The following is a 24,000-nucleotide window of genomic DNA, read 5'->3' on the forward strand; positions in this document are numbered from 1 at the left end:
ACTTGTCCCCAGCTCCATGTCTATTCTCAGGCCCTGCTCCTCAGTTCTAACCACGCTTTCTGGTATCTGGAGCAGGGGAATGAGTGATACAGTGTGGCTGGAGCACGGGAGTGGGAGACCCCCTAAGTCTCTGTCCCTCCAATATGCCTTAATTTACACACACACACACACACACACACTCTCTCTCTCTCTTTTTCCATAGTGCTTTGCACTACCACCACCTCCAGCCCCCACCAATTAAAATGTAAGCAATTAAACAAAGGGGCTGTGAGTGTACAGGGGCTTGGAACATCCCCTCCAACCCCACACAACTGCTTTCCTCTAAGAAAAAAAACTCACACTTATCCCTCTCATGCTTCCTTCCTCCAGGTTCCTGTGACCCTCAAATGTTGCAGGAAAAGTTCTTCTGTGTAAGACCTTACCCATGACCCCATGCTTGCAAAGATCTCCATGTCATTTACATCTTCACAACTTTGCTCATCCTTCCTATTCCCCGTCACACAGCTTCATTCACCCACACTGCCTACTTCCCCATGCTGCTCCATACCACACTCAACTCTCGCCTCCTATAACCTCCTGCTCCTCAGCTCTTCACTTCTGCTTCTGTCACCTCTTCCACAGGGCTCTCCTCAGGAGAACATACTCATGGGGTCTTCTGGGGGTAGAGGCAATAAATAGTCCTTTCTACGATCCCTTTCCTTTCTCTTCACTGGGTGACCAGATGAATTTTCCACCACAGAAAGTGTAAGCCCATTAGAGGGTAGGGAGATCTTGTCCTGTGAATCTCAATCCAATAGGGCTTTGAATTTCAAAAAAAAAAAAAAAAGGTATCCAAGCCCTCTGGGAACCAGGAAGATCTTTGTCCTGATGAACACTGCAGATCATGGGATTTCCTCAGGACAGGAAAATTCTGTTGAAGAGGGGTTAGGGCTTCCCAGAATTCCTCTCGAAACACCAGTGCTGTCCCCCTCCCAGCCCCATGACTCCTCTTCTCTCAACTTTCTGCTCTCAGCTCTCCCCATAACCCGTAAGCTCCCCTCACAGACACTGTGTTCAAGACTACCCATTTATTTTGGCATACACATGTAATTTTGAAGATTTGGATGTGGGAAGCTGCATGCTGGAAGTGAAAGAGTTGTGGAGTTGAATATGTTTGGATGTTTTGAGTATATGTTTTGTGAAACGACATCATTCTGAACATCGTGTTATATAAACTGGCGATTTCCTGTATCTTCAGCATTTATGTTGAAAGCAAACTCACTTTTGCAGCCTTAACTTTAAGTAATGTTTTTAGTACAATTTAGAAATAATTATGTCCATATATAATTCTTATAAGAGCCTTGAGAAAAGCAGAAATACATTTAATATAAAGTTTTGAACTAAAAACCTCACTTAATCAACTGGAAAGAATCCCAATGATATCATAGCATCAGCAGTTCTCGGGCATTATTTTCAGTTGACTACGTTTTTAGCTCAAGACCTCATATTAAATATGTTTGTGCTTTTCTGAAGGCTCTTATAAGAATTAAAGACATGTTTGTAGGTAACAAATTTGATTAGTAGTTAGTGCAAAATGCTGACAAACATGTTTTTAGGCTTTAGAGCACAAGAATTAAAACTATAAAATTATGTATTAAAACTGAACATCCTCCAAAAGTCTAAAGTATTTGAGTTTATGACCAGCATCAGTTGATGATCTTTTTATTTTACACTAACCACTAATCCAGTGTTCTACCTACTCATTCAATAAGAGTATAGGTTAAAGCTATTTCAGCAGATTAGCACTACTGTAAAAACAAAACAAAAAAACACTTGGGGGAATACAGGTAATGTTTTGACCCAGAAACAAAAGGACATGTGCTTTTGAACCAGGACCCTTAGAAATCAAAAGCCTATTGTGCTTGAAAGAGAACTGATGATACATTGCTTATAAAGCTATGAACCAGAGAAAGCAATTTACAAGGCACACTGAAAATCTGTATAAACAATTCTCTTCCGGTTCTCAGGAAACTCATTCTCCTGTATAGCTCTTGGTCTTGCCAACTTTCTTCAGCACAGTGTAGTGCAGTGATTTTAAAAAGGGACTATAAATCAGGTCACCTAGTTTCTAATACTATTTATTGTATCACCTTGAGGAAATCACTTACCTTTGAAAATCTCACCTAAAACTGTTATTTAGGCACTTAATGATATAGGTAGGTGCCCAGTGGGATTTTCCAAAGTGTCACCGGTTATAAGGAAGAGGTCTTTTTTATATTGTGTTCAGCATGTTTGACTTTTTAAAATAATTTTCACTAGAAACACTTAATAAGCAAGTTGTTTTAACTTTAGAGTAGCAATAAAGGAATGATAAAGGAAAAATAACTCAGTAAATATTTCCGTGTTATGCTTCCTCTCCCCCAAGTACAGCTGCATTAATACAGTTATCCTGTAACTATCTAAAATATATCCATAAGGTTGGTGCGCTTGGGGTATGTGTGATTATGTATTTTGCTCTATATTACACACAAGGAACTATGTTAAAGAAAATTATTAAGTTTGCAAAGTCAAGCACTCAAAAGTTAGGAAATGTCAGCCCCTGGCTCCCAATCCCAGTTTTCCTGACATCCCAACTCCAAGTCCCTGTTTCTCTCCCCCCTCTTCAACAGCCTCCACTCCCTTATTCCACTCCCTGACTTCTTGTCCCAATCGCCTCTCCCCACACCCAAGCGGATCGGGCTGTTCTCCCCTCTGCATTGAAACCACTGAGAGTACAAAAGGGCCTCTGCTCTAAGTCTCAGGCCCCAGGCTCAGACCCAGCATGTCCCACAGCAGCTCCAAGCTACAATTGAAGGTCAAGTCTTACTCAGTCCCAAAGCTGAAGAATGCTCAGTCACACATAATCTTTGAGGGAATTTAGCTGCTACAAATCTGTCTGTGCACAGAGCATGGGCAAATTGGGATTTTCTAAATGCTTATAAATTGTCCAAATTTGGGCAGAATTTCAAAGGGACTGCAAAAGGCATATCCCAGACATAAAGGCCATCTGACTGCCAAATTTCAAGGCCCTACTTCAAAGCATAGGGTCGCTAGAACTTTCCAAAGAAAAGGTCATTAAGAAGTTTTTAACATGGGCAAAAACAAGGTAATTTTCCCTACTCTCATTCTCGGAAATGGATGGACTGTTTTGGCTGAAAATTTCCAAAAAAATCAGTCAAGGCAGATGGCATGTACAATTTCAGTATAAACAAGTGAAATTACAAGCAACTGAGAACTGGGTCTTATAGTGGGAAGCATCAGGCACCCTGGATAATAAGTGGTGCTTCTAACTGCCCTCTTTCAACCCCACGCCCAATAACAAAGAGAGAGAGAGAGAGAGAGAGACACAGACAGACACACAGAAGTATGTGTGAATTTGGCTTCTCAAAACATTGAACTTTTGTTAAAGATTCTACTCAGGGCCTATTAAAATGTTTTATAATTCCACTTTTTGGTGTAATATACTTTCTCATACTACACTCACTGATTGCATTACTAATTAATCAAGTTCAATTTACCTAATTATCCCAAAGTTGAAATATTTATAAATTTATAAGTGAACTAAAATATCACATAAAGGGCATGCTCATTAGTCTTTAATTACAGAAAAGTAATGCAAATACCATATACAGACAGGCCTAGTTAATCCATGCTTGGTTATCCCAGTGTCTAAGTGTCAAAAACATTTAAACTATACTGTATGGTAATCAGAAATGGTAGCTCACAAACTGATTCATATTCAGGTCAAACACCGGTCAATGCATGATCTGTCAACACGAAAAATTTTTGTAGGTTCAAAACTTAGGAATTCAGCTAGATACAGAAAGTGACATATCAGATAAAGGGTCTCTGCTATTTCTCCTTTGTTCTTTTGCAATTCTAAAAATCTATGACAAAGTTTACTTTAACTTAATATACTAGATATTTAGCTTATTTATATGTGGTCCTAGATACATAGGATTCCCTCAGTTCTGTTGGAAGGAAGTGTTTTACAGAATGCTGTGTTTATTTGTTTTCATCCTGCTGGGCATGAAATCCCTTCCAGGGGGAACAGGTGAAATTTTAATACTTCTCTACATGGGTTATGAATAACTCCTCTTGAAGTCAAGGGGAGATATTCATATTCATTGGAGACAGAACTGATCCCCAGGACTGGGTCTGAACTGTCCCAATAATTGTTTCTGGCATTTCACAACTTAAATATGTCAAATATTTTTTCTCCAAATTTCAGACTAAACAAAACAAACACTTTCACTCACCAAGGATCTGTCTCAACTTCTCTTACATTGTTTCAAATCCTTGTGGGCTCTTACAATTCTTATTTTGTATATATTATCTTATGTTATTTCTGAACCCCCTCATTACATTTTTATAGACTTACTTACTCTGCTTTCAGAGCAATTCTGACATACTTCTTTCTCACCCAAGGGAGAAAGGGGGTATCAACGTATTATAATTAGGGAATGACCAGTGTCACTGTGGCCCCAGAACTAATGCATGACAGAGTGCACTTAAAGAGCAAGTTGACACAAATTAGCCTGTGTTAACTTTATACTATTTACTGGGGAAAGTTTGTTTGTGAGACAAAAACAGGCTAGGGGCTAGCTTCCCATAAAGAAAGGAGATAGGAGCAGACTAGCTGAAAAGTCCCTGAACATAAGCTAACAGGCCAGGTAGCGGTGCTTAGAAAATAGTGGAATTGAAAGGCTCTTCTCTCTGCCAGAAATCAGCTGAAGTTAGGAGGAATCCTTCCTACAGAAAATGACTAAATGTATTACAGGAATCCTGGGCCTGTTAGAGGGAAGGGGACCTGTGAGGAAAAGAGATCACAACCATAGTCCTTTTTCAGCTTTGAGCCTCAGAGTTCCACCTAAATGTCTACACTGTAATTTTACAGAACAGCTGCAGTGTTGATTGCAGTGTAGACATATCCTGTGACATCATGACTAGTTCACAGGAAGAGCAGTGTTTTAAATTAGTGACATGGTGTTTGATGTTGACTCTTGAAACTTTACAGTCTCTCAAGTCCGTCACTAAGTGCTTATGAACAATGCATAAGAATATTTTGCTTAGAAGTTGAACGCTTTGATCTGTTTGATTTCTAAACTAATTGCAAGTTCTAATACATTTTAATTTGAATAGTTATATTTTCTCTAGTCATTTTTTACCTCATTTGCAGTTCTGTAGCTTTTCAGATGCTTAATATTCCATTAATTGTCACAGAAAAACAAAAACAAGATAGCTAAATAATGTTAAATGTGTCTTCTTTTATGCTTGCTATACAAACACATTGTTTTAAGACCTCTCCTGAAGGGAAAAAAGGAATTACTGGAGAAATTAAAGATTAATCAAAAAGTGCAGCAAATGAAAACCCACAGAAATTATAGCTCTCCATAAAGCTGTGAAACATAACAGAGACAGTCGGAGTAACAGAACTTAATTTAGAGGTCTATTCCTTCTTGATGAGCGCACATTTAACTCCCATTAATGTTAAGAGGAGTCAAGGAGGAACATCAAAGAAAAAACTGGTCTCTCTGGTTCAGTACACTTGAAAGTGATGTTTAGTTTAAATGAACACACAAAAATAAACGTGAAATTGGCATTAAGAAAATTACAGAAAACAGCAGAAGCAAGGCAATTCAAAAATGAGATTTTTCATGTTTTAATGCACCACATTGTAGCTACATATTGCAGCCTGTAGGGTAAATTCAGGAAAATGACCCCTTTAAACCCCCAAATACAACTGTTGGGCACAGCATACAGGTGACAGGGAGCAATAAATACACAATCCTCTTCAAGCCTAATCATCCTGTGGTATTCAGAATCCCATGCAGAATGGCCAGACCTCTTCATACCCTAGGAGGTGAATGTGCTTTCATTTTTGCACAAAAATGTCACCAGTCTGGAAATGCTGCTAAATAGACAGGAGCTATGCGCAAAGCCCATATATGAGGGCATGGCTCTCCCAGTGCCTCTGGGACATTAGTATGTGTTCACGGCAGAAAGGAAATATGTGAATCTAACAATCTAGCATCCCAATATGCAAGCGAAAGGAGAAAATATCATATGTCACAACTTTTCTCTTAATAATAAGCTTTTAATAAACTTTTTCTGGGTTAATAACTGCCAGATCTTATTCTGGCCCTCTCCATGAGGCCCTGATCCAGAAAAGTCTAAGTGTATGTTTAAATCCTTTGCTAGACAAGGGCCTAAAAATCTTCTTCCTTACATCTTCACCCATTTAAAAAAACAAAAAACAAAAACAAACAGTGGCTAAATTTCTATCCTCTCCTTCTTTCTCTCATCCTCATCAAAATCTCCAACTGTTATCTGCCTCTAACCCCTCAAAAGCCCCTCCCCTGATTCCTGTCTTGTTCTTTCCCTTGTGTCTTCTTCCCTTTTGGCTACATGTAAACACTTGTGATCCCTTTGTTGAAAAACACATTTTTCAACCACACTTGTCTCTTCAATTATCTTATTTCCTCCTCCTTCTTTCCGACTATCTTCACTCTACTGAAGTCTAGGTCACTAATGAACTCCTACTTGTTAAGTTTGAGTCAGACTTCTCTATTATTCTTGATGTCCCTGCAGTCCTTGACACAGTTAATCATTATCTCCTACACTGCTTTCTTGGATAACTGTTTCATTGCTTTCTTGGGTTCTGCACTCTCCCAGTTCTCCACCGAGCTCATTGGTTTGAGAATGTCCTTTTTTGGCTCTTGGTCCTCCCATATCAATTTTTCAGTTAGCTTGGAGTCTGTCCACGCTCCCCTCCTTGCCCTTATCTGTTACCATATAATTGTGCTAATGGAAGCTATTATATTTAGCAATGCTCACTGGTTTGCATGTGTCTAGTTATAGTTAAAGTTCTCCAGGAGGAGGCAGTCTTTTCTCTATTCTGAAGGCCTGCTGGCAAGACAAAGTGTCAAAAACTAACATCCTCGAAAAAGCAAAGCCAACAACCATCTAGGCAATGATCACCAAAGCTCACGGACAAGTGACGTTATCAGAATGGGTGATGACAGTTTCCTGAAACAAGTCTTCTACAGTGAACTGAAACTTGGAAAGCACAGGAAAGGCAGTCAATGTAAATATTTCAAAGACAGACTTAAGCAGTACCTCAATTCATGTGGCATATATACCATTAACTGGTCATTGGGAAGTTTAGACTTGAAATTAGACAAAGGTTTCTAACCATCAGAGGAGTGAAGTTTTGGAATAGCCTTCCAAGGGAAGTAGTGGGGGCAAAAGACTTATCTGGCTTTAAGATTAAACTTGATACGTTTATGGAGGAGATGGTATGATGGGATAACATGATTTTGGTAATTAACTGATCTTTAACTATTCGTGGTAAATAGGCCCAATGGCCTGTGATGGGATGTTAGATGGGGTGGGATCTGAGTTACTACAGAGAATTCTTTCCTGGGTATCTGGCTGGTGAATCTTGCCCATATGCTCAGGGTTTAGCTGATCGCCATATTTGGGGTTGGGAAGGAATTTTACTCCAGGACAGATTGGAAGAGGCCCTGGAGGTTTTTTGCCTTCCTCTGTAGCATGGGGCACGGGTCACTTGCTGGAGGATTCTCTGCTCCTTGAAGTCTTTAAACCACGATTTGAGGACTTCAATAGCTCAGACATAGGTGAGAGGTTTTTCGCAGGAGTGGGTGGGTGGGTGAGGTTCTGTGGCCTGTGTTGTGCAGGAGGTCGGACTAGATGAACATAATGGTCCCTTCTGACCTTGGTATCTATGAAAAACTTCAAAGACACAGCCACTGAATGGAGAGCAACTATCAATAAAGACTAAACACTTTAAGACAGACTGACATGAAAACTTACTGAAAAGGGGCCAAGCATGATGTCAAGGCTTCAGTGGGACCCTATACATTCCTATATGACATCTGCTCCTCACAGATTGGCCTATGCAGCCACAAGAGAACACAGGAGATAGCACACACAGCCACACAGTTAACGGAAGCTATTACATTTACCCGTGCTCACATTTAGCTGTGCTTGTGCCTGATTATAGGCTAGTATGCAAAGTTCCCTAGGAGTCAGTGGTTCTAGTGACACCATTTTCAATATTGATTTGATATTGATGAATATAGATGAGTCAAAGCTACTGTACTGGACCAAATTCATGTCTGGTGAAATCCCATTTCTTTCAACAATCTTCCACTAGTGATAAATTTGATCTAATATGTCAGTTTGAGAAATGAACGCTATCCATTAATATCTTTAAATCTGAACTTTAAGTAATATGATTTTTGTTGTATTGAAAATCCTGTTTCAAAGTTACCACACAAATAAAGGTTTCCATGAGATGATAGTTAAAGCATCCGAGCCCTGTATAAATCTATAAATGACTCGGCATCAGTGCTCTGATATGGAAAACACTGAGGAAAATTTTCCTTTCTCCTGCCTGTCCCATTTTCTTGTTGTCTCACCCATCCAGATTAAACTGTTATTCTAAAAAAAAATGTATTATTAATTTTTTCACAAAATCAATAAAATATATATATGAAAAAAAATCCTGGTTTTAGACTGGGTTACATTTTCATAAGGAGAAAAAAATCTGTAAACATTTCATTCATTTAGTGAACTACTGAACTTTCTATTTAGAGTTTTTTCTGGATGATCAACTAAATATTTTGCATTAACAAGCAAAGCGTTTTTTTTTTTAAAAAAAGAAAAATCTGGATTCAAGTACCACCCTTGCTAGTGTAGCTGAGTTAACACTTGGTCCTAGTCTATGCAATGTCTGGCTGACCCCACGGAAAGTTAAAACTATTACAGAAACTATAAGGCAAGGTACCATGCTCACTGAAGCTATGATTTTGTTCTCTGCAGTGGCAGTAATTATTTACTTTGGGATAGATTTCACAAGAGCAGATTAGGGAACAGAAATATCAGTCACTATCATCAACCCTCTTGTATTGTAGATCCAAATAAGTGGTTTATTCACTGTGTGAAACCTTACAATGAATAATCATGGTACATTATGCCTTAACCTTAGCAATCACCACCCACCTGTTGGGAAATCTCTGAGACTCCACAACATAACCAAGACAACATGGCAAAGATGTAGGATCTGGTGAAGTGCTATTGCTGGCACCAGAGGCTACAATGAAACAATCCAAAAAAGCATATCTAAGGGAGTTTGAGATTTTACAGCTTGCTCCTTTGCAAGTACAAAGAACTAGTAAATAAACAACAATTACCCATGTAGAGGAAGATCCTGATATCAGAGACAGAAAAGAAGGAGCTGATAAAAAAGATACTAGATCTGGAATTATCAGTACAACAGAGAGGTACTGTAGAATGAATGTCTGAAAGACACAATGGCTTTTCTCGGTCCATAACACAGTAACATTTGAACCCCACAATTGTTCAATTGAACAATTGAAATCCCATCAATTTCAAATTTTTAGGGAATGTTCTAGGCCTCGGTAGCCAGAACCATACTGATTTTGGTGAAAACTGGACAACCAGAAGGGGGAAATAGAGAATGTAACTCTTTACATTTGAAGACCCCGCAGCTTCAACCACCTCCATAATAGACCATAGATCAAAGAACCAGTTGATGGCAGCCATTAGCACCTTCCAGAATAACAATACTCCCATCTGGTTCTGCCCATCTTCCCAATACAATTTAAAATGTTGACACCCTGAATGACTTATTTCTTTTCCTTCTGTCTGGGAGATAAGAATGGTGGGGGGAAGGAGGCAAACACAGAGCCCATGTCATGGTGGGGACAGACACAGAGCCGCTGGCTTAGAGAGAAGGAGAAATGTGGGGAGACACATGGAATCACTGATGGAGGGTAACATGGGGTCCCTTTTATGGGGAAAGGGAGCAATGAAGAAGTACATGGAGCCTCCACCATGGAGGTGGAGAATGGGGGACACTGGTATGGGGGGAAAAAGGGAGACATAGGGAACACAGAGCAACTAGCATATTATAGAGAGGAGCATAGGAGGCACACGGGAATGATGGGGCACACAGAGATCCTGTTATGATGGGAATGGGGGTCTCTGGGGAAGGTTTGAAGGGGCTCTTTAATATGGAAAGATAGTTTCAGTTCTTGACAAATGGCTACATTCCCTAATCATAAAATGTTAATATAGTGATAAATTTAGTAGCGTCCAACATATATTTTGGGATACTTGTGGCCTTTAAGGGTCTAAACCATGACTCTCGGATATGGCTGGGTTAAGAAGAAACTTTTAATTTGACTCTGTATGTTTTGGATCTCCAAACAAGCTTCAACTTTACAAAAGCCTTTGGCCAAGGTTTTGAAAAGTAAGTGCTTAATGCTAGACTTTTCTTAGTCCATACTTATTTGTCTTACAGTGGTACCTGGAGACCAGGGCCCCATTGTCTTAAGCAAAACAAAGAGACAGTCCCTGGCTTGAAGAACTTGGAATTCAAGTGTAACATGATAGACAATAGATGGATAAAACAATTGGGGGAGCACAAGGAACCAATGAAATGACACTGGTCAGCATGATGAGCAGTGGTCACAGCAAACAAGCGGACTACTGTCTATTTTTTTGTAGGCATCAGAAGAGAAGAGTTTTAAATTGGTATCTGAAGGAGAACAGTGAAGTGGATTCAATGGTATTTATGGCATATTGCATAAATGGCAGCACTGGAGAAAGCATGGAGGTGCTTGTTTAAAAATTTAAAAAATGGGTGATGGATGCTGGGATCTTTTGCAGCACAAGGGCATGCATTGATGTCTCAGTGTGGTAGAAGAGATAATGGGTAGGGTGGGGACTCAAATAGTTTGTGTTTGATTTGATAAAGGGGAGCCAGTGCAGAGACTTGAAGAGAGGGATGACATGGTGGAAGCAACAGGCCAAGAAAATGATCTTCGCAGCAGCATTTTGAATGGATATAAGTAGGCCAAGATGGGTTTTTTCACAGCCAGAGAGTGAGATGTTGCAACAGTCAGACACAAGACGAGGGCCAGGACAAGAGATTGAGCTGCATGGACAGAGAGGAAAGGCTCATCTTACAGATGCTACACAGGATGAAGTAGCAGGACTTAAAACATGACCTGGATGTGAGGGCCTAGAGAGACAGCAGAGTCAAAGATGACACCTAGGTTATGGGCCTGAATGTCAAGGAGAATGGGGTGTTGTGCACAGTTACTGAAAAAGGAAGGAGGGCTTTTAGGGACAGATTAAGAGTTCTGCTTTGACCAGATTGATTTTATACTGACAGATGGACATCCACAAGGAGATGTCAGAGAGACAGGCTGAAAGTTTAGTTTGGACAGAAGGAGACAAATACAGAATGGAGAGGTAGATGTGAATTTTCAGCATAGAGATAATAGAACAACTTGCATTTGTGAATAAGATCATCCAGAGATGAGGGGTAGCAGAAGAAGAGGAGGGGATCTCCTTTGGAACACCCACAAAAAGTTAGAGGGAGGAGGATCCTCTGAATGACACAATGAAGGAGAAGAGAGGTAGGAGAACAGGAGATGACAGAATTACAGAAGCCAAAGGAGGAAAAGACATTAAGAAGAAAAGCATGGTTGATGGTGTCAAAAGCAGCTGACGAAATGGAAGAGTACGGAGTCCTGGTTCTGAGTTTAAACTAGAAAGGTCATTAGGGACTGATAAGAGCCACTTCTGTGGATTACAAGGGCAGCATATGAAACGAGTTTTACAGATATTCTTCCCTTTTATCATCATTTAAAAAAGAAAAAGATAAAGGCTGAAACTGGAATATGATGGTGCTTTGTTAAAAAAAATTAGATGGGGAAAAATAGCTTTTGGACAAATTTTGAGAGATGCTGAACACCTGGAACTTTCACTTACCAATGAAGTCAGTAGAAGCTGTGAATCTTATCACCCATGAATATCTATCACTGGCAAATATACTTCTGTTGCTGCTTAATAAGACACACAGTTTAAATGTTATAGAAAGCTTCTTCTTCCTTACACGTTGCAAAAATTCTTCAAAGACATTCAATTTTATAAACTATGCAACCAGTAACTAAGGTGACGGCCCTTTAGAAATGCATGCTATTAAATAAAATAGTCATAATAATAGTTAATTTCTGCACCAAGGACTGATATATATTTAACTATCTATCTCAATCCTTGGTGCAGAAATTGCCTCGATACTATTCCATCATATACATATATGATGGAATAGTATCGAGGAGGCAGGGATATTTGGCTTCAGTAGGCATGTTTCCAGTTTGTTCTTTCAGGGTTAATCTAACATGCAGCACCAGATGAGGTCTGAATCTGCGGTATAATCCCCTGGGTACACAGGTGGGTGGCTAGCAGATAAGGAGGTTCACAGATTAGTTTGGGATTGAGGATATAGATGCAGTCACAATCAATGTAATATTGGTCAAGGAGAGCTATAACTAGGGAAGATCTCTAAGTTTCTGTAAGGATTTGGTAGAATGAACTTTTATCTCCTGAAAGAATATCATTTACAAGACCTCTCAGATGGCAAAGTTTCAATACCTACCTGACTGGGTAGGTGTGTGCCAGAAGATTTATTTCTTACAGATTATGTGGCCCAGCATTAAAATCACATTATTTTCGTCTGTGTCTCGTATACTGCTGTGTCCACTCCAATACAGTTTCATTTTAAAAAATCAGTCTAATTAAGAATAGCATGACTGATGTCTGCTCAATCAGGCACATGTGAAGTTGTTTCTATTTACGGTTACCAAATAAAGGAGTCAATATTTAAACGTTCTGACAGCTAACCTCTCCACAAGATACCAGTTTGGACTAATATGAATCAAATAATCCTACAGGTTATGCAGACTGAATACGTACACAGCTTTGGTTTATCATCTTTTCTGAACTGGAAAGAAAATGCCAACAGCTCAAACGTGTTTGAAAATATCACATGAAGTTGATTAAGCAGATGGGATTCAATCAATTTCACATTTATAATAGGGTACACCAGAAAGGTTAAACAACTCTACTTACTTTTTATTTCTAAAGACTCCTCCAAATAAGCTTTTTTCCTACCCTCAACATTAAGGCATGTGGATAGCTTTCCAACATAACAAAACCTACTTCTAAAAATACACTGAGGCCAAATAAAAATAGCACTGGCCTTAAAATGGAAATCATTAAATGTGGGGGGAATTAAGTTAAGCATGCAGAAAGTTAGATTCATGTAAATTTATAAAACAAGTAGTTGAGATTTCCACACAGCCAAGAACAACATAATGAACATATTCATTGCTATTAACATACCGAGTCACATTTACATCTCTGGTGACTCCAAATCATAATACCAGAAGGTTAAAAAAAATCACTATATATGTGTGTGTGTGTATATATATAGATAATATATAGATAATCAACAGTTGGTTGGTTGTGTGTGTGTATATACACACACACACACACCCACACCCACACCCTGTTGATTATCTAAGTGCAAAGTACCACCACGAGTCCATGCCTATCTTCCAGACATTATGGATATCTTTTCTATTTCCTTTCCCTTTGATCTCCCCACTCAGCCCCAAACAGTTAGGACCCATTACATTTTTGAGAAATAGTCTTTAATTTAAACTTCATTTCCCTAATTGTAAGGAACAAAATTCGTCTTCCTGTAATCATGATTATTGTTGGGATTTTTCAGGTGATTAAAAATGTTTATGGATACATGCTCTATCAACTGAGTCCTTTCTTCTCTAAGAGTAACTGCAGACATACCACCAACCAGATATACTTTTCATAAATAGGAAAGAAAATAAATTGGTAAAAGTTTGCTATCAGGGTGAAAAGGACTTGACATCCTCAAGGAAAATGCCACTAGATAAAAAAAATGATTTGTGGCTTATTGCCAAGGCTATGCTGGAATGAAACCAAAAAGGAAGTGGCAAACTTTGTTTTAAACGTAGTTTGTTTCTGTAGCACTGCCTTTTAAAAATACTGAAAGTGTTGTTATTCTGTAATTATTAGGGCTAGATCATCCCACACCTGCAATAAATGTTGAGCAGTCAATTACACTGTATGTATGAAATCCAAGGCACTACATATAGATTAAGGTAGCATTCAATATATGGATAGAAAAATCTGTTTTATAATTATGAATTAATAGAGCTATATTTAAAATAAACAATCCCTTATATTATGGCAGTGTTTGAGTATCTGTACGTAAAATTGACTGAAAGCTGACTAATCTACTTTCATTGCCCAAGTTGCAAGAAACGCAGAAGGTAAACCATGACCAATAATGAAAATATTTGTAACAATTTTTTTATTAACTAAACAAAAGGTGTTGTGAAAAATGCAATGTAGGTAAGAAAACTACAGTGTCCCTTTAAATTAAATTCTTCCTGTACAGTCGCTGATGCTGATTTTATTAGTCAACATTTCATTATGCATTTTTCCCCCTTTTAGTGTCTCCTTCATTCTGTAATAAGCTTTTGACTTTTCCACTCTTCCTTTACACTGACTGAATGTTAATAATTATGGGCCAGATACTCCTGCTGAGTAGCACATTAGCCTGCTCATTTGTCCCGCTGAAATCACTGCAAGATATGTGGCATTATCAAGCTCTATATTATCTCAGTTTTGAAGACAATCTTTTAAAATGTTTTTTTCACTGTGGCTCATTTACCACATATGACTTCACTTATGTTTTTGGGAACCAAAAGCACATTTAAAGTTTTGACAATTATGCAGTTCAAACAGCAAACATGGTATGGGCTTAATCTGAAAGAACAGGGCATGGTATTTCCAAATCAATGTCCATGGGGAAATTATACCAATGCACTGCACAGTTCTATAACACGGATATCCTTTATTGACTTGTGTTCAGAAAATGTATTCTACAATTTGCAGTCATTGACAAATACATTCCCAATAAAAGAAAGTAACTATATTGTAGAATGTGGCAGGGTGCTGGTTGAAAAGCCCTTAATCAGCTCCTGCCACTCCAGCCCCAATTAAGGGGAATGGATTGGGGTTGGGTGAATAGCCCTGTATCTACCTGGTAACTGGCCGCACCTGCCAGTCTTATTAGCCCCGAGCTATAAAGGCTGGGAGGAAGCCAGAGAAGTGGGAGAAGGAAAGAGAAAGGTCAGGCACAGAAAGAAGTTGGAGCCTTCTAGTCTGTTGATGGCCAGGCCTGTTGTAGGAAAAGTAGCTATGACGCCTGTATATAGTTGGGAATTGGTGGTCGGAAACGTTATGAGAATAAAGAGCATGGGTGTTGCACCAGACTGAGGTGGTCCCTGACTCATGGAAGAGGGAGGCCCAGGGGCCAAATACCCAAGGGCATAGCATGAACCCCATTACATAGAACAATATTAAGCTTTCACTGAGCTGTATGTGTCTTTTTAATTTGAGAATTTTCAAAGTTTTTTAGAAAAAGCTCTCATTCCACCCTCTCTGAAGCTCTTAATTGCACAATGCATGTATAGCTGCTGTTAGAATATCTGAAACTCCTGTGCCACGGTGTTCTGAATACTGTGCTCTGAATACTGAGGTACTTCACAAGCCAAACATGAAACCATCACCAACATATAGATATGAAAAATTAAGATTTCTGGAGATACTCAAACATGTTTCAGAAGTTAAAAATCTCCTCCCATACCTTTCTCGCATCCTCTGCAATTGTACCCCTATAAGGAAGAAATGGCTAGGAACAACCACCATTGCTGGAAAAATGTTGTAGGCAAAGAAAGGTCACCTGTCTCTTCCCTTAGGGAGTAGTTAGCAGTCTTGCTCACTCCCACATAAAAGGACTGGGGAAGAAATGGCTGGGAAAGAGGCATTCAGGAACTTCTAGGTTTGTTTTGTTTTGAATTCTCTTCAAAGACAGGTAATTCCTTTGGGATGAGGGTAGGATAGAAGGAAGATAGGGTGACCAGATAACAAGTGGGAAAAATCAGGACACTTTTTTGGGGGGTGGGAGGCGGCGTATGGTTGCATATATAAAACAAAGCCCCTAATATCAGGATGTCTGGTCACCCTAAAGGAAGATGATACACTCTGAAAAATCACAATCTGGCTTTGGCACCAGTACAGAGATGGGGAACAGGGCTGGGAGATTTTGTAATATGTAAATTCTATACTTTTAATACACTTAGTTATTATTTGTTAATCTATTTCTGTTTGTCTGGCTTTTTAGAGGATAAGATCTTTGAGACAAGGACCATCTTCTTTTCTCTGCATGTGCAGTGCGTAGACCTGGGGCCCATTTCCTGACTGGCCCTTTGAGTGCTACCATATGGAATTACTAAACAATGACAAGATATTTGGCATGATTTAAGCACGTTTCAAACAGGTTTTAATAGTTCCCATATATATATACATATGCAACAAGTAATTTACTGTGAATTATTTATGACTATTTCTCAAACACTAAAGTCAAAATAGTATATCCTCATTTTAAAAGAGCACAGTATTTCCAGTCCCAAGCATTCAGAGCCTCCAACAACTCAGGACATTGGCTTAGAAATCATGAGGTTTTTTTCAATAGTCAATTTGGGGTTCTTTTTTGTTTGCCTTCTGAGAGTTTAAAGTGCACACAGGTCACATTTCCAAGCTTTTCTCTACAACTACAAAGGCTAGAATCTGACTTTTAAAAAACATGAATTCTGAGCTTCTCACATAAAACTCTTGACTCCAAGGGCTGGAGCTTTAAGAAATGTATTAAATATAATGAGATTCAGGATAAAATCATAAGAACTGAGAATGAAATGTTGGTCATATCCTGACGTGCTTATCTTATCAAAGCTGAGCAGGACCACCCTTCTTCTGGAGATATAAAGTTGAGTGTTATCGCCACAATGAAGTGCTTTCAGTATGGTGATGACATTCAGATTTGTATCTCCTTTTTATCCAGCTTCAAGAGTGCAGTCAAGTGTCTCAGTCAGTGTTTGGGAGATACTTGGGTACGAATAAGAGTAAGTTTGTTGAGAGAACATCCATGTAAATCTAAGGATTTGGATTTGGCTAAATTTATACTTAGCACCAGCCCCATATGAGTGTAAAAGAGTATGTACATAATTTTCAATACAGTTTGTAACTTGTGGACCTGGTTAAATTTCCAGTTGCTTTTTTCCATGTATGCCTAGTCCATGGGATGCAAACTTTTCTTCTGGATGCAGACATGACTACTGTAATCCATACCATTGTCACTTCGAGATTAGACTACTGTAACGTGCCACACCTTAAACCCATTAGGAAACTGCATCTAGGGGAGAATGAAGCAGCTTGCTTATTATTAATATCTCACAGTGAGCATGACATCTTTGTCCCAGAATTTGCAGTTGCGGTCTACTGGTGGCCAGTGGGTAGAGTTTAAAGTGTTGTTTTTTCCCCATAATAGCCTGAGACCTATCTACATGGATGACTGTTTCTCTCCTCATTCACCACTGCCACAGTCACACTTTGCAGAAGGGCCTGGCCTGAGTTTCCTTGATTTAAAAAAAGAGGGAATTGTGAGTAAGGGATTCTTCCTTGACTTTGCAGTTTACCCTCCATAGGTCTGAAACAGCTTGAATTTTCAGGCCATGCTGCAAAACCCATCTTTGAACAGGCATTTATGAAGTCTGAGCTGGGTAGAGAGGGGGAGGGAGTAGGATTTCTTCTGAAATCTGAGGTAGGGAAACAGCAATCAATCAATCAATAAAATGATAACTATTTGTTTTATGTTGGGTGAGATTTGTTACTGTTCTGCTTTTTAGTCTCACAATGTTTTGGATTTTTTGTGGGTGTCAGCCCAGGATAGCTTTTTATGCTATTCAAATCAAAATAAATAACTGCTTCCTTTTATTAAACATGGGGATATTTGACTGTTTTTGGAAATATAAATTGACTTTAGCACCAAATTAATGAATAATTTGATTATTTTATTCTTACCTGAGAAGAATATGTATGACCATCTGATCCACAAACAGGATTGGTATAAACTACTGGACACTGCTTGCAGTTTGAAGAAATGGGACCACCTCTCCATTGTTTATGGCCTAAACCAGCCTCTTTCATACTGTAAACAAACAAAAAGCATGTAACCTGATAAGCAACAGTATTTATAAAAGCATTTATATTCACACTATAATTATTAGTCACCTGAGGACCTTGTGTATTAGGTTCCAGTTTGTAAAAACATCTTTTCTACACTGTCTCTCTCCCACAGCTTTTAGATGACACTTATCACTGGGCACCTTCATGATATCTCAATACCTAACTCTTTACAGTAAGCAAAAAATGACTGAGAAAGAAGATGTAGTAACACCTATTCCTATTGTTGTAGCGGAAAAAAATCCAGCAGGTGCGCATACATATAAATGGGCGAACATGAGGAAAATGTAAAATGCGTACCACACTATTGGGTTTATATAAATAAGAGAATAAAATAATAATCGATGATTTCTATACATTTATTTATGCATTATTTATCTGCTCGGAATCTTACTAAGGAACAGAAGGAAAAAAACCCGAGAAATCTGCAACACAGTCTCAATCCACTGGGCTGTGTCCTTAGCAGCGAGTCTCTAAACTGATATTGTGAGGAAGTCCATAGAATGAAAGTTTCTCCCTGTTCTTCCATTCCATGGTTCTCAAAGTGTTTCATATGCAGACAACCAAGAAGGCTCTGCTAATCGTCGGGTGGTTCCTGAGTCACAGTTTGAGAATTACTTGTCTAAAGTGATTAAAGAAAACTAAACTTAGAAAACTCTTTGGGGCAGGGTGTGGCACGGTCGGATGGTCTTGGTGTTGTGTGTTTACACAGCAGGGCCTGGCCCAGGCTGGACTCCACAGCGCTTCCCCAACACAAATAGTCAGGAAGCTGCAGAAGCCGAGTTCTGAGGAGAGATTACAAGAGCTAAATCCACAGAATTTGGCTCAGTGAGGGCAAATAAAGGAGATGCGTAACAGTCTACAGCTAACTGAAGGGGGATGCCACGAAGGGGCTAGGGGTCTTCGACTATTAGCAGTCAATATGCCCAATGGCTTGTGATGGGATGTTAGATGGGGTGGGATCTGAGTTACTACAGAGAATTCTTTCCTGGGTGTCTGGCTGGTGAGTCTTGCCCACATGCTCAGGGTTTAGCTGATCGCCATATTTGGGGTTGGGAAGGAATTTTCCTCCAGGGCAGCTTGGCAGAAGCCCGGGGGTTTTTCGCCTTCCTCTGCAGCGTGGGGCACGGGTCACTTGCTGGAGGAGTCTCTGCACTTTGAAGTCTTTAAACCACGATTTGAGGAGTTCAATAGCTCAGACATAGGTTAGGGGTTTGTTACAGGAGTGGGTGGGTGAGATTCTGTGGCCTGCGTTGTGCAGGAGGTCAGACTAGATGATCATAATGGTCCCTTCTGACCTTAAAGTCTGTTATTCTGTTATTTGTTAAAAAATAGCACCCTTCAATTTATTTGTGAAAGAAGTAAAAAATGTGCAGGGGCATACACATATACCTGATGCTGAATTGCTGGTAGTCAAAACACACTGGCCTGGATTCTCATTTATGCTATAGCTTCTCTACACCACTCTGGCAGTGAAAAGGGAGTTTAAAGTGTGTCAAGACATAATTTATATGCCTAACTGTGTGTACAAATATTGTGTGTGTGTAAATTATGAATTAGAACAGTGTAAACGTGTTAATGTAAAGGAAATCAAGCCCACTGCACATAAAAATTAGCACTTACTACTGCCAAAAATCAATGACAGCTTAAATTATCTGCAGAATAAATGCTTTTATACAAGTCAAACCTGCCCAGAAAGCCAGTCAGAACTAGATATATAGCTACAGGACACAAATATCCATCTACAGGCCCCAGATCACAGGCCCCATCTACAGGCCCCAGAAAACACTTAAGAACATGCTTAGAAACTTTGCTGAATTGGGGACATAGATCTGCAAATGTACCTTAGTTTTGACTGCAATATTCCTGTCATTCTCTCCGGAATACTGAGTCATTCATGACACATTTTGGTAAACTGAATAGCTCTGTGTAGACTAGCATCAACTGAAGACTATGTTAACACCATTAATCTCATCTCACTTGTAACCAAGACAAATCTGAATCGGATCTTTAGATACGAACAGCCAGTGCACTAATAACCTATGACAGCTACGTCCTCCGTCCTCACTCCTCTGAAACTGTCACGCTTTCACTTGTGCATCAGTGTAATTTGATCCTTTATCCTTTGTTTTTCATCTATAGGATGTTTTCAGATTCCCAGCATGCAACGCCATTATACAGTTGTATGAGAAATAAAAGTAAAAAAAAAATATTTTGCTTAAACTACATATATTCGCCTTACTTTTTTTTTTTTTTACGTGAGCAAACACAGCACATACTACAGTACTGAGAGAGGGAGGGTGGTCCAGTGGTTAGGGCACTAGCCTAGTATGATAGACCCTGGGTGCAGTTTCCTGGTCCACCACATATTTCCTATGTGACTTGGGCAAGTAATTTAACGTCTCTGTGCCTCAGTTCCCCATCTGTAAAAAGGGGAACAGCAGCACTGCCCTACATTACAGGGGTTTTGTGAGGATAAATACATTTAAAAAATATCAGGCCCTCCAACACGATGCTAATGAAGCCATATAAGAACTTTATATCGACCTTCTTTTGGTGATGTATAAAGCACATTCTTTACAAGTGATCTGTACCTCCCTGTTTGAAATTAAACATACTGACATGGGAAATTTTGAAAACCAAACTGTTTTACACCAAAAACAAAACTACTGCATCTGAAAACATGCACACTTCTTAATTATTAGTAATGGTTTCCATTCTGATGCATACCAATACTTTCTTACAAACATATATTATCTAAAATACAAAAGACGTGTGGGCTGTCCTTTACCATTCTCAGTTTTTCAAGGTATGTAGCCTCCAGCTCATGAATGAAAATATGTATGAGCCTTTGACATGTGAAGAGTTGAGAGGATATATATTATATAAACTAAACTGAATTATAACCATTACTACATGTTGATGATGGCTTGAACTAACATACAGTATACGATTACTTGGAAAGTTATGGAGTTTGAATTGTAAATAGGCTTGGAAAATTGAATCTTTTGTCAGTATGTCGATAAACATGGACTTCTTCATACACATACACCATTTCAATGGTGAAAAGATATTTTTAATGATAATTATTATTATTATTATATTATTTACAAACAGGCAAAGTAAAAAAATACTACTTCAGAATTTATCAGAGTTTTATTGAAGGATATGTACTTTGTATATTTGATGTGATGTTAGTATTATGTGTTTCAACTGTTACAAAGTTTGAACTTTTTGAATCGGTCTATTCTCATTAAATAATTGTCTGATTCCCCCCTTATTGTTTGACCCCTTGCCCCACAGTTTTGCACAACCATGAGAAAGTATATAAATAAAATTTTAAAAAAAGACTTAATAAACCAATATCATAATTATAAAAATACTAAATTCTACTGAACCTAAATATCAATCCATAGTCCCAATTTTAACTCACAAGGGATAAATAAACTTATTAAAGAAAACCTCCACATATACCAGTATAAAAGCTCAACTGTACTTTTCCTTATGAGCAGCAGAGTATCTATTACAAAATAAGGATATTTTAATGTTTCAATTCTTGGGTATAGCAACATATTGTGAACTTTAAAGAGTGTAGAGAGAAAAAAAATCAGTATACAGAATAGATGAGTAATTAATATTCAGTCGGTCATATCTTTATTTTCTTTATTATTTGTAATAGAATTAGAAGGGGGAAAAATCCAGAATTACTATGATGTGCACATGCTGACTATGAGTAACTGTCATTGCATTACTATAATTCTTCCTGATCTCATTCTCTTCTTACTGTTTTGTCATCCTTACTTGTCATAGTAAAACACAGATTGTAAGGTGTCTTTCTAGGTCTTCAGTGAAGTGGCCAGTATGCTCTTGGGCACAATATAAAGCGCACAAGTCCCCCTCCTCCCCTCCCTTCCCTTCCAGATATAGTCTTTGCTGGTACTAAAAAAAGTAACATTAAGTGTACAGGTATAAACATCATGGGCTACATTTCCAGCTTAATTTTACTTGAAACGTTTGTGATTACATCAATTTGCATGCACAAAATCATGCATATATGTGTAGACTGAGTAATTGCACATGCAAGAGGATAGTTAGGCACATAATTAGCCAAGCTGCCCAATTAATCATGCAAATACCTGTTTGCATACATCAGTGTATGCACAAATATCTTATCCACAAATATCACGTGCCCAGTTAAAACAGGTCACTGAAACTGTGGCTTTGAACCAAAATTCTAAGCAACTCTATTCACTTAAAGATTTATATATCTATATCTATCTATATATATACACACACACACACACACTCACTCAAAATGAACACATTAGTCTGCACAGAGAAGACAGATAGCATGTCTGAGTTGCAAAGAAATTTATATTTAAGAGTCCTTGATTCAAATATGACCAGAAGCAGTTTTTTCAGAGTGCAAAGTTATTTAAAGTAAATGGGGTTGCTATGTGGACCTTAGATATGATTCACGGGACTTGTACAATTCTTGCATCATGACTATTGTTGTGATGCTAATAGACTTCCAAGGCACTGCTATTTAAAGGTTTTCTGATTGTGTGCCAGCATAGGGCTTTGGGGGACTTGTATCTGGACAGTATCATTAACATAATTGGATGAAAGACTTGTTTAGCACTAATCAAACTGTTTTCACTGGAGCAGATTGGATTTCTTTTGGAACACACTCTCTGTCTAGGACTTCCCTGAAACTGCAAGTAGGAATGAAATATCACTGCCACTGTATTACTGAGATTTTCCTTTTAAGGGACAAAATCAAGCAAAGCACTGCTGTTCCAAACTTTTTGCTGCTATGTGTTGGCCTGCCACACTACTTATAGTAAACTAACAAAACGTAAGAAAACACTGTGACAAGAAATAAATAGTTAATCAAACCCAAGAGAAATAAACAAAACAATGTTAGTTTTGCAAAAGACCACTTAAGATAGAAGACCCACATAGAAGTCAACTCATATTACCTTTTAGCATTTTGAATCTCCATGGCACTGAAAAAGAGATAATCAGAACATGCAGCATGTGAGACTATATAAGTGTGCTTTGGGGTTTTTTAATATCTTCTAACAAAAAGCACCCAACAGTTCAGGTTTGAAAAATTATACATAAGCTATCATTTTGGTCAAACTTTCTCAACATACATACATGGTAGGTTTCAAGATGTTAATGGCCAGGTTCTTTGTGTATGTTTAAAAGGGATACTATTGTTTGCTTATCTGAACTGGAGATGGGAAACATAAAATAAAGAAATATTCTTGAAGATGCAAATATCCAAATTCCTCGTGCCTGCTTCTGCCAATACGTTGCATCAGTAACACATATCTAAACCAATGTGATATATGCCATCATGTGCCAGCAATGCCCCCTCTGCCATGTACATTGGCCAAACCAGACACTCTCTATGCAAAAGAATAAATAGACACAAATCTGACATCAGGAATCAAAACATTCAAAAATCGGTAGGAGAACACTTCAATCTTTCTGGTCACTCAGTAACAGACTTAAAGGTGGCAATTTTGCAATAGAAAAGCTTCAAAAACAGATTCCAATGAGAAACTAATTAATTAACATATTAATTTAATATTATATTAATATTAATTAATATGCAAACTAGATACCATTAACTTGGGTTTGAATAGAGACTGTGAGTGGCTGGGTCATTACACATATTGAATCTATTTCCCCATGTTAAGTATCCTCACACCTGCTTGTAAACTGCTGTTAAAAAGTGAGATTATCACTTCAACAATCTCTGAATCCAAGTGCTTAAGTAACTTCCACCAGTTCACTGGTGTGACTTTCTTTAAAACATCATCAGCAAACATATTTCTTGAAGGGTTCTTATTCCCAAACTGGGTCTCTTTTATGGCCTGATGCCATTATAGGTTTTCCCTTCTAGTGAGAGAATGGTATGGTAGATCTCAAATCAATGAA

At 38.4% G+C, this 24,000-nt stretch overlaps 1 protein-coding gene across 1 annotated transcript in view; it reads right to left on the minus strand.

Moving 5' to 3' along the window:
- Nucleotides 1-24,000, minus strand: part of SPOCK3 (SPARC (osteonectin), cwcv and kazal like domains proteoglycan 3) — a 391,822-nt gene that overhangs the window by 104,002 nt on the left and 263,820 nt on the right. The window contains exon 6 of the mRNA XM_077814507.1: nucleotides 17,887-18,013. Within this exon, the coding sequence (XP_077670633.1) occupies nucleotides 17,887-18,013 (127 nt within the window). The remainder of the gene's footprint in view (nucleotides 1-17,886; nucleotides 18,014-24,000) is intronic.

This window comes from Eretmochelys imbricata, chromosome 4 (assembly GCF_965152235.1).
Source record: "Eretmochelys imbricata isolate rEreImb1 chromosome 4, rEreImb1.hap1, whole genome shotgun sequence".
Taxonomy (NCBI): Eukaryota; Metazoa; Chordata; order Testudines; family Cheloniidae; genus Eretmochelys; species Eretmochelys imbricata.